The sequence below is a fragment of the Sycon ciliatum genome, chromosome 5 (genome assembly GCF_964019385.1).
Source record: "Sycon ciliatum chromosome 5, ocSycCili1.1, whole genome shotgun sequence".
NCBI classification, from domain to species: Eukaryota; Metazoa; Porifera; class Calcarea; order Leucosolenida; family Sycettidae; genus Sycon; species Sycon ciliatum.
In genome coordinates this window covers 10,664,952-10,676,642 of record NC_088647.1, presented here as the reverse complement: position 1 = coordinate 10,676,642, position 11,691 = coordinate 10,664,952, and the positions used below count along the sequence as shown (strand labels likewise).

The window sequence follows — 11,691 nt, the reverse complement described above, 5'->3', positions numbered from 1 at the left end:
CTGGGGATGGTCACGATGCTACTGCTACTGTAGTGCGGTGTGTTTTCAAGGTTGTATTCAATAGATCAGGTACATGCAGCAAATGTACGCTTTCAGTTTGCACTGTGTATGTGCCCTCCTCACTTTCTGTGTGTGTGTGTGTGCGCGCACGCGCGCGTGTGTGGTGTGGTTGTTCTTTCGGCTTTCCACAATGTATTTACTTAGTTCAAACTCCACCACATGGCCATGCACCCTCTGGCTGACCTCATTCACACCAGCAACACAACTCGCAAGTTGTAGACACCGGCAAGAATTATTCCTTCATACAAAAAAAAGGCCAAAGCGCATGCATGTAAGTAGTTGGAGTTTGAAACTGGCTGACACCTGCTGCTTACCCTCCACCAGGGAGTCATATCATGCAACGGTTTGGGTACGACTCCCTGCCCTCCACAATGTATTCTCATTTTATTTCTTTTTTTATTGTGATGCATCATACTAAGTAATCAGGGAGTCATCAAATACCGGTATTTGACGACTCCCTGATCATAACGCTACACAATCTGTCATGGTCTGTGTGCATGTGTGTGTGACATTATGTATTTGTATATCTGTGCATAGGTCTGCATAGCAAGGTTAGCTCTATTACAGGTGTAGAGTGTCCAATATCACATGAGTGTCATGCCCCACTGCCTGGACTCCTGTGTGTAATTGACTTTTATTGTGGTTCTGTGGAGTGGGGAGGATGTCCTGTCTGAAGGTCATCCTGCACATGCATGATTTACACAAGTTGTAATCGATCTGCACTCTGTACAACTGCACAAAAGATCAGACTTGCGCGTGCACATCTTCATCCACAGGCATGTAGAGCAGTGCATGCGTTGGTTCAACACCGTATTTTGACATACGCTGAAGTCGCTTCACAGATCGAAATTTGCCGGGGGGGGGGGGGGGGGGGCAACAGTACTTTACGATACACATACTTGTGCTAGCAGGAGGTGGGATATCAAAGACCCCCCCCCCCTCTCTCTCTCGCTCTCTCTCCTATGGTCATTGGTTTTTCGGACATCCTTTGAGGATAATTGTGACTGCAGCAGCTCTCCAGCAGAGACGATAGGGAAAATAGGTTAAGAGGAATTTGATATTCAGCAGAACAGCACAGGGCAGCTATAGTTCTGGCATGTTTGATCATTGAAGCAAAGCATTTGAATGAGTTCATGCACTGTGTGCAGCTAATGGAATAATAATGATCATGAATTCATGATAAATCAATCTAGAATTGAGCCAGTGAACATGACCAGGATGAGTCATAACATCTGTTTAAAAACATAATCCCGACAAACTTCAGAACTGGGCGGGAATTCCCATTGGGTCCAGAATATTTTCCAACGAAATTTGAACAAGTCGTACAATCTGATGAGGTATAAGAAGGATTGGAGAGAGGAAAGCAAAAGACAAACCTGCGGTCACAGCTGACCGTGCGAAAAGACTACTACTTGCAATGACTAACGGAAAATGGGACTACCTGACACACCAGACAGAGAAGCAGCAGCAGCAGCAGCGGCAACAGTGCCAACGTTCCTTGACTGTACACAGCATTGCAAGTGCCTGCAAGCTGAGAGAGAGAGAGCACACCACTATTTGAATAAAAAAAAGCTATAACAGGAGCAGACTTACTAATGAACAAGAGCCCATATGAACTGTACAGCGGTGGCAGAAGTTACGAGCAAGAACGACGATGGCACAACAGGCGGTCAGTTTTCGGCCATGCTAGTGCCTATCCACAGCACTTACTATCACTCTCAACTGCTCCTGCTCTCTGCTTGTTTGCATGAGGATTTCGCAGTGCTTGCGTTCGTACCTCCTGCTCCATACCTAGTTTGACTCCATCCCATCCATCTTCCGGCACCAACTGACCACTCTGAACGAGTTCATAAAGACGCATAGCTATCATAGAGAACGCTTCTTCCACATTAGACGATGACTTTGCAGATGTTTCTATGAATCCCAACTCATGGCGACTGGCAAACTCCACTCCCTCCTGTGTTGATACCACACGGCCAGCCTCTTGGTCTGTTTTGTGACCAACAAGCACAAATTGTATCTGATGTGGCTCAGCACATTGTCTTGCTTCCTGTAGCCAGTCACGTATGTGCAAGAACGATTCTCTACTCGTTATATCATACACAAGCAGACCACCAGCAGCATTTCGATAATAAGATCTGGTTATAGAACGAAACCTTTCCTGGCCAGCTGTGTCCCAGAGCTGAAGCTTTATGGCATGTCCATCAATTTCAACGACTCGAGCGTGGAAATCCACACCAACCGTTGGGTCGTTATACTCAAGAAACCGATTCTCTGTGAACTGCCTGAGCAGCGATGATTTTCCAACAGTGCTGTCACCAATTAGAATGAGACGGAATTGGTATTTGAAATGAATATCTGCCATAGAAACAACTCTGACTGAGGCGTCTTGCCTCACAGCATTCCAGTGCAAATCTCAATCCAATCTCTTCCTGGAACGACAGGAAATCTCAAACCAGCTTATGACTATCAGTAATCCAGGCCTCTCTCTCTCCCTCCACCGTCACTCACATCCTCATCTTCACCCAAAAATGATTGCTGAGAGCTGTTTGAAAGGAATGCAGAAAACACATGACCAGAAAGTAGAAAAGCAGAAAGTAGAAAAGTACGAAAAACGTAGCGTCATTACAACACAAAAAGAGAGAGTCGTATTTTTATGAACCACTGTGCGAGATGCTCATGCATTATCATCAAGAGTAGAGGAGACGGCTCGATACCGGGACGTTTTGACAGCCAAATTTGTATAGACCCAAACCGATCATCAGCGTTGATTTTTCACTCGAAATATGTTTGTGGAAGGAAACTGGCATGTTGAAGTTTGCTCTGGGGCCATTGCGCAAGGAGGGGGCTAATCTTCTCGCAGAAAAGGGGGAAAAGGGGAGAAAAAGGGGGAAAAAGAGGGGGAAAAGAAGAGCGGGAAATTGAAAAAGAGGGGGTAAAGAATGGCGGGAAAAGGAAAAAGAGGGGGAAAAGGATGGCGGGAAGCATCCACCGTTTGAATGTGCATACATCTAAAGTGAGGCTATTTCCAGGCTGTGCACAAGCCGGTACACGTCCACCACGGCCTCTCGCAGCCTCCTCCTCTTCCCCCCCCCCCCATCACACACAATGTGCCGATTATCCTAATGTCAACTATCCAAATGATTAATTATCCAAAATAATTGCTTGCATTTAATTGAGGGGTAGAAGATGAGTTTCAAAGTTAGTGATTTTCGTCGCTCGGGGCACCATTGAAGCGATTCACAAGATGTATTAAAACAGGTTTGAGTCAAAATGTGTAATAATAGTGTCATTTATTTAGAGGAGCATGAGTGCACCTAGTTCCTGTTTCACTGCTGAAGAGAACGAAAATGATGAAAACATGCTGGAATATGCATGATTTAGATAGATGTGTGACTGCTCTCTTATCCGAACATTCTTCTCATCTGAACCCTCTGGAGACAGCCCGCGTCCCGAGGGGTGGGGATAATTGGCACTCTCCTGTACATCAAATTCTATTCTTAAATTATATACATATTGTAGAGCTCTTTCTGCTGCCGGGAATGAGAAAACACATCCCAGGTAAGGATACGCCCCTCAAGGAAACACAGCTAGTGGATTCCAACAGTCAGGGGCGTCGCACACGGTACGGTCACTACGGTATTGACCGTACCACTTTTTGCCCCAGATACCCGTGAGTCAACAAAATACACTGGGGATCTAAAATTCAAAAATTTTCGGCTCAGCCACCACTCCCCCACGAGTCAATTGTACTTCAGATGGCTGACCGTACCACACTAAAATACCTTCCGACGCCCCTGACAGTAGTATGAAACTCATACACAATCAATTAGAAATACTTTGGAGAATAAACCTTTGTTGGTGAAACAAAGTTGGGCGAGAGTATGATGTTCAAGTAAAACGATACTAAAGTGCCGTAACGTGAAGAAAGGAACGTAGTGCACAAGTTAATGAAGATAAATTCACATGCAGAACACAATATGCCCAGATGTGGAAATTTAAGTCAAGATTAGCAGAATATACACACATGCAAACACACACACACACACACAAGCGTGTGCACACAGACGCAAACACACACACACACATATGCACACATACGCACGCACACACACACGCACACGCACACGCACACACACACACACACACACACACACACACACACACACACACTGTTGGCTGCTATAATGCGATGGCAGCCTAGACAGAGGAAACAAAGTTTACACAAGCAAATTCCTACTCTTTTTCTTTCTTTGTCTTCTTCTTCTTCCTCATATTCAATTCAAGGCAGGCTCTTCTATTTTTTTTGCTTCGGCCAACCTCGTTTTGGGATCTGACCCAATTTATTGGGGCAGTACAGGTACCCTGAACCTGAGAGTGTCCTTCTGATGTCATCGCTCTCCTACATTTTCTGCACGTCTATATTATTCTTTCTACGAGGACAGCAGAAGGACAGAAACAAAGACATCCACACCATTTTTAAGACTGCATCTTCCAAAGAACACATCAAAAAGCAAATTCTACACGCCAAGCATCGGTTCACGCCGTAACAAATCTCCACGCCATGAAAAATTCGATCGAATGCCTGGTGGGAGATGCTTTTTAAAAGGCTTGCATACATTTTTCACAAAAGACATTGTTGTAGCTGCCACCGGATTCGTACAAGAATATGTCAACTTCTAATCAAGGACTGTAATGAGTACTGCCTTACGTATTAGAGGGGAAGTCTGCTGAATTTTTTTTAATTTCAGGACCCGTAGAGTTTGGGGCGCTGAGTCGAATGTTCTTTTCCGAGGAGGCTGCGGTCCATGGTTCGTCAGATACGCCCAATCGAAAATGAGCGAAAGCGAGCACGCAGTCTACCTGATCCAGGTGATAAGGTCACAGTGTGCAGCCAGGTAGCCACACCATCTATTTGTGTGCAAAATGGCCAATATTCGAAACGCGTTCGATTTGAGAACCATCTGTCGCAGCTTCTTCGGACCAAGAGCATTCGACTCACTGTTACAAGCCCTACGTACCCTGTGATTTTCAGCTCGGCAAAATTTGAGGATACCCCGTTTTTAGCCGTTTCCGAGTTGGACTTTTTACATCCGCTGGCTTCTGCGTGCATGCCATAGTCAACAAACATACGGAACACTACACTACAGTACTGCCGCGCACCGAAGAACGGGGTCAGGGTTCTAGCCTAGCCCGTTCTTATTTTTGGCGAACACAGCAGTTTCGTTCATATTCGATGGTACAGTCTTACATGTACATTTATGCAGAGTTATACGTCTGAGTGTACATCATATTCATATTGTACATTACGTTTCTACTTAGACCGTTCTTAAAAAATAGCGAAATTATAGCCTGGCCGTTCTTCGGCGCCCGGCAGTACTGTAGTAGTAGTAGTAGTACATGACTACACCCGCACTGCTGTGCTAGCGCTACGCGAGTCGTGTGGTAGATCTAAATGTACAAGAGACTAGTCAATACACGGACGTGTCATGTACTGCACCCGGTATGTAGTTAGAGAAGGTGTGCTCCTCCGGGCCAGTGATTGTGCTTTGAGAAAGAAATATTTTAGTTTTCCGCTTGGAATAGTCCAGCCTCATTTATGCTACAACGATGAGTCCACAACCGTGACAAGCGACAAAACCGCGAACAGCTCCCGGACCTAAAACGTTCAGATCCCGAAGTGTTGTGATCCTTGAATCGAAGAGTCGTGTCCGTGGTTCCAAGAACCTGCATTGTATATCCAATCGAGCAGCGTCCGAGCTATGTTTGCACCAAAAATCGTGAAATTTTCCACTGTATCATGGAAATGCCAAACCCCTACAGTCCCGCTGTTACCATATTTTACCGGTATAAGTCGACTTATTGAATTGAATTCAGTGCAAACAGGAATTTCGGATAATTGACCGTTTGGACAGTTGACATTCGGATAATCGGCATTCTACTGTAATCCTAGTGCATGCAATGAAACATACTTGACTGTTGGGAGTCTTGCTGCGTCAGTGCAAATTGGCAGTTAATGCTAGAAGCTGCAGTGAACAACATCACAAATAGAAAATAAAGAAAAGCAAATACAACTGAACTTTGATACTGGAAATTACAGATCTGCTGCCCGCATCCACATGTCCATATTCTACATGTGCGATTGATCCTGCAAGATCTTCACTGCCCGTCTAATTGAGGATGACACCCCAAATAGAGCGGACCGCTTCTAAACCAATCAAAGACCCAGGTTGTTATACTCCAGCAACCGGGCAAAGACCTGTCCTAAACCAATCAAAGACCCAGGTTGTTATACTCCAGCAACCGGGCAAAGACCTGTCACCCACCCATGACCCATCAGCCCATCTCCTTATGCTCACATTTTGGTGTAGTAGTTGAGCACCTGTCCTTCCTTCATCAAGTGGATATCCTAAGCATGTGACTTACCGCTGGTATATCTCTGCACATCCATCTTGACTGGTTGTCAAGTCCCTTTCCGGAGAGGTAGAGTGGATGGTAGGGTCAGTGCAGTCCTGGCCACGCCATGAGAAAGAAGACATTTTCCCATCAGGAGAAGGCCAACATCCTCCCTCTGGGTAGTGCCTTGATACCTGCAGTGCAGTGCAGTAACATTAAACTGCAATTGAAACTGTCTCCATGCCATTGTTAAGCCCAGTTCACATTCGACGGGGCGCAACGGGACGCGACATAAGGATCGACGGGAAACGCCGGGACGGTCACCCCGTCACGGACTGTGCCTTATGACTCGCACCATTCGCTGTTGAACATCGCAAAGACTGGAGCATGTCGTGTCGTACGAATTGTACAAGATTTTACAGCTCACCCCAGCCGTCACAGGCCCTTACGTCCCGTACCGTCAGCGTTGCGTCGAAAGAGAACTAGGCTTTAGAAAGATTACGTGTTGGTATGTGCTCCTAATTACACACAAATATACAAAAGGTATATAAAGAGAAAGCATGATCCACCCCATCATTGACACCAACAGCCTGGCACAAGAGCAGCAGCACCTGCATTCTATTAACCCAAAGTTCATCTGCGAATATACTCACAGAGTCGTCTCCTTTACTGTGCCCGACCTTGGAAGAAAACAACACAGCAACGTAGTGTTGGTTTCGGTGAGGGCTTCTACGTTCACATGAACACACAGAAAAGCACAATATATTTCCAAACAGACGCCAACTAGTATAACCAAACAGCAACGACAACACCACAAAGACCTAACAGTCTCTTGAGCACAAAGTGTCTGGGATAAAAAAAAGAGCAGAAGTTCACCATCGACACTGGTATTATAAAACTTTCTACAACTGCTGCAGAGGCAGCAGCAGGGTTCTAGTGCCCGGACCCAAAGCTCATCTGAGAATTTTCGCCATTGATACAAAGCAACGACCATGGTAGCAGCAGAGAGTAACAGCAGCAGCCGTTTGAGCAGCAGTATCAGCAGTCTCCAGCTTCAAGGGATTGACCTAGCAAATTTTACAGTAACATGAAAAGTGCAACTGCACTCTTTCCGGCACCAAATATGCCATGCTGTCCCCCGCTGCAAAATAGAGGACAACTCTCAACTGTCGCCAACACCTTGGCCCAGAGGGAGTCTTTCCTTCGACATTCGCCCCGGCCAAAGAAGGTCAAAACCCAAGTGGTGTAATCATGTATCTGCTTCTCCTATCGAGACACTGGCAAGGCTTGTATAGGCATGATAAATTGATAATACTGTATGCATATAACAAAGGCAAACGCACAAACTCACGTCCATGCACATGTGCACGGACGGTGTCGTTGGCGTACACACACACACACACACACACACACACACGCGCGCGCGCGCGCGCCCACGCATGCACAGGACAAAGGCATGTGCAAAGGAGCATGCTCATAAAAGCACAGGACAGGCACACGACTGATCTACGGATGTATCACGACATTGAAGGGACGGAGCTTTTAGCAAGCCTTCACCCTCTGGAGATTCCTGAAATACATAAATACATGTCAGCAGTAAATAGTTGCAGCATAAACATTTCCACGGGGACTGTGCAGCTTCACTAACCTTAACTTCAGTCTCCCCAGAATGCAGCAATCAGACAACGGCTACGAAGAGGTGCAGGAAATTTGAACAACTGTTTCAAAAGCAGTCCTCCAAGCCTTCTGCACCAACAGGTGATTCAGTTCGTGCTCTTATACCATCCTGGCAGGTAGAGACATTTTCTAATAACACGAAGAGCACAATCATCAAGGTGGGCAAATCCTCAAGAGAGAGTGCACCCTAACTTACACTACAAATCATTTACTGGACACTACTGGACAGAGCGTCCAGTCCATTCAGTCCAGGGGAGAAGAGGCAAAGGCATAGGGCTCCTGAGAAGATGAAAGGGCAACACATTATCATTACTACATTAATTTTATTATTGGGGGCAGACGTCTTCTCTGTAAAATATGATGACGAAAGGCACATCAGTACTCACATCCCTGCTCATATCACTGCTCATCCCTGTCCTCTACGAGGGCAATGCATTTAGGGCTGAAACAAGTATACAGATAACTCGCAAACCGATCGTTTTAAGAGCGCAATCGATAATCGTTAGTGTTCAAAGCGAATGCAAACGATTTTTCATGCATGCATACCAGTGGCAGTATTCTAGCCCTTGCACTCCATCCAATTGTGGATACGAGTGCAATCGTGTACTTTCAAGCGCAGTAATATTGATGCGTGGCTATGAAAGAGATCGGGAGTCAAGACGGTATCTTTTCGATTGATTCGTTGCGGAAGTTGGTGATAAGAGCTTCAAGCCAAAGGGTGACGACAAGCCTGATTCTTCGTTCTAGAAACAACAACATGAACTCCTCTAGTTCATATTGATAAAGCCTAGTTCAAATTCGACGGGACGCGGCGTAAGGATCGATGGGAAGCGACAGGACGGTCTGACGGCGTCCAATGTGAACACCAGGAACGGGAACGCAACCATACTACCGTACGGATCGGGAAGCGACGGGAAGTGTTGGATCAGTTCAACTTTTCATACCGTAGACGGGCATAGACGGAGACGCAAGCGTACAAAACGGCTGCATTTTGAGTGAGAACAGGAGGCGGCGTCGTGCGCCATCCACTCCCGATTCGTACTGGGAAATTTTTAGGATTTCGAACACTGCGCTTCCCATGATAACTCGCAGAATGGCTAACACGACTTGAGTTGAATTTTAGCAAGATAAGATCTCATGTCACTTATGGTATTTAGGGATAGTTTAGGAGAATGACAGATGAACTGTTTTATCATTTCCTAGGGCTACTATTCGAATGGCACAACTTTCAGGGCTACTTTTTTGTCTCCATGAAAAACTGGTATTGTGAATTTGATTTCGCTTCATTCAAGGAGAAATAATTGAAAAGAAGTCCCGAAAAACAAGAAATTAGGTCCGAAAGTCACCCCGTCACGGACTGTGCCTTATGACTCGCGCCGTTCGCTGGAGAACATCGCAACGACTGCAGCATGTCGTGTCGTACGAATCGTAAAAGATTTTACAGCTCACCCCAGCCGTCCCGACAGGCCCTTACGTCCTGTACCGTCAGTGTTACGTCGAATGTGAACTAGGCTTTAGACCAGTCAGATGTCTACAGGTGTCGACACAGGTGCCTGAAATGTTTACAGAATACCAAACACTGAGCGGTAGCCTGGGTATATTTAGAGTGTTTGACTGGTGGCCACAGCTAATGTAGCAAAGGCATCATGGAATTTCTTCATAGTCTTGTGTTCGAGGTGCACGACTACAGCCGGAAAGAATCTATAATTATGAACCAACAATTATAATTGATCTCAATGTCTCAGTACTCATACTCCTTGTCAGTTTTGTGCTAGATTGTGCACGTCTGACTATTCGAAATCTGGTTTAGTTGGTGGACTCGATTGCATAACTTGTGCCCACATTTTTCTATGTTACAATGATATTCATCGCTAAAGAGATTGGTTGATCGCTTGGAGTTATTGAATGATCGTTTCAGCCCTAATTTATTTTCACCCTGGCCACAGCACTAGGCGAAATTCTCTGACACGGCCTTTACCTGCATCCACTGCTCTTTCGCATCACGACGAAGGACATGCAGGGGTTCTCTCTGAGCAGAGGAAAGTAGCCATCGCCACCACCACCATCACCATTCACCGACAATACTAGAGAGACTATTTTCCCCGTCATGGGTACTTCCAATAAAGTAATTCCACTTACATAGGCAGGCGCGTGCTCGGCGATGGGCACGGGGGGCACGTGCACCCCCCAAAAATTTTCAATCTGGGTAATTGCAATTGTAGTGATGCAAATATGCTCTAAAATTCAAGAGAGGTTGCAAACATATTGCAGAAAATTGCCGGGGGGGGCTCCCGTGCACCCCCCTAGTTGGGGGGCCGAGCACGCCCCTGCATAGGTACCGTCAGCGGCGCCACCATGTTCCCAACAGTGAATTCCTATCGTGGGTACTTCCACGGGCAATAAATTCGGCTCGTGCTGTCACTCGCAAGCCATCAAATTCCTATACCTCCCTTGCGCGAATTGCCTCTGCAAACAAAATTATTTCAATGATTGGATTAATTCAGTTCTTTTCGCTCGTGCACGTCACGCCGGGTGCACTGCGCACGGCTGTCACGATGGTCATGTACTCGGCCAAAAAATATGGCGTCCAAAAATTTGAAAATTTGAAAATCTCATCATCGATCTGTCATTGATTTGCTTGAAAATACTCTTTTTCTCTTGAGGAAACCTCCACTTTCCCCTTCCCATCGACCGGGTTTCATAGTACAAACACGCTTCATGACTTCCTCTCGCGATCCTCTTTCATCTGATACCCGTCTTGGCCGTCTTCTTCCAGGAACGATTCCTTCGGAGGTGCGTTTCCTTTGCCTTGACGACTTGCCCTTCGTCACTTCTATCAGCCCTTTTCACAGCTACCTTCTTCTCTTGTAAAAGTTTTCTCGTCTTCTTTGGCAGTTTTCCTGGTGCCTGGGTGACTTCATTTACCGATTTTTTGAATTTGTTTGTCTTTCCGTGCTACTAGATCGATTTCCGTGGCCATCGATTCTACCGTATCGCGTGCTAGTAGTAGTGTGTAAAATGGATGAACACAGTGCATTGCTGTCTACCTGCTGCAGTATTGGTGGCAAAAAGTTTGCCAACATGGCTGTGTCCACGAAATACAACGTGAAGGACTATGCCAGATCATTCAAGATGTGTACGAGGTCGACATTTCTCAGGATGACCCTGCGATCCACCCTATACACATTTGTCATGTATGCAAACGTGTGCTGGATCGTTGTCTGAGAGAAGGTTGCCTTGACTCATTTGTAGGGGATGGATGTGGAGCGATCAAAGTGTGAACGCCACATCACCGCACATACTGCGACATATGCCACACTGCACCAAACAAGGGTGGACGTCCACCAAAAAAGCAGAAGCAACTTGCTTCAAAGCTTTCTGCTGTACAAAAAAAAGAAAAGAAATGGATCACACAACAGTCCCACAACATTCATCCACAACAGCAATACCCCTATCACACTCTCCTGGACCCCAGACTGCACACAGTACTAGTGAAATGGATGTAGATGAAGCAAATGTTTTCACGCACGCAACACCGACATACAGCGCACAGAAGAA

The 11,691-nt window shown here is 46.0% G+C and overlaps 1 protein-coding gene and 1 long non-coding RNA gene across 3 annotated transcripts; both read right to left on the bottom strand.

Moving 5' to 3' along the window:
* Positions 1–1,029: 1,029 nt before the first annotated feature.
* On the bottom strand, positions 1,030–2,645 carry LOC135817579 (ras-related protein Rab-39B-like). The gene has a single exon (XM_065330793.1). The coding sequence runs from the start codon at positions 2,423–2,425 to the stop codon at positions 1,754–1,756; it is 672 nt and encodes a 223-aa protein (XP_065186865.1). The 5' UTR covers positions 2,426–2,645; the 3' UTR covers positions 1,030–1,753.
* A 1,213-nt stretch (positions 2,646–3,858) lies between these two features.
* LOC135817578 (uncharacterized) lies at positions 3,859–10,256 on the bottom strand. Of its 2 annotated transcripts, none has more exons than XR_010553559.1 (6): positions 10,112–10,256; positions 8,105–8,262; positions 7,110–7,185; positions 6,487–6,650; positions 6,033–6,086; positions 3,859–3,966 (listed from the first exon to the last, which is right to left on the bottom strand). It is a non-coding gene; the product is annotated as an uncharacterized LOC135817578 (long non-coding RNA). The 2 variants fall into 2 exon arrangements; XR_010553558.1 differs by having other exon boundaries at positions 3,859–4,493; positions 10,112–10,255.
* Between the last annotated feature and the right edge of the window lie 1,435 nt (positions 10,257–11,691).

Bases quoted from the DNA above. Each gene is read 5' to 3' on its own strand.
- LOC135817579 (XM_065330793.1), bottom strand. From the start codon at position 2,425: ATGGCAGATATTCATTTCAAATACCAATTCCGTCTCATTCTAATTGGT.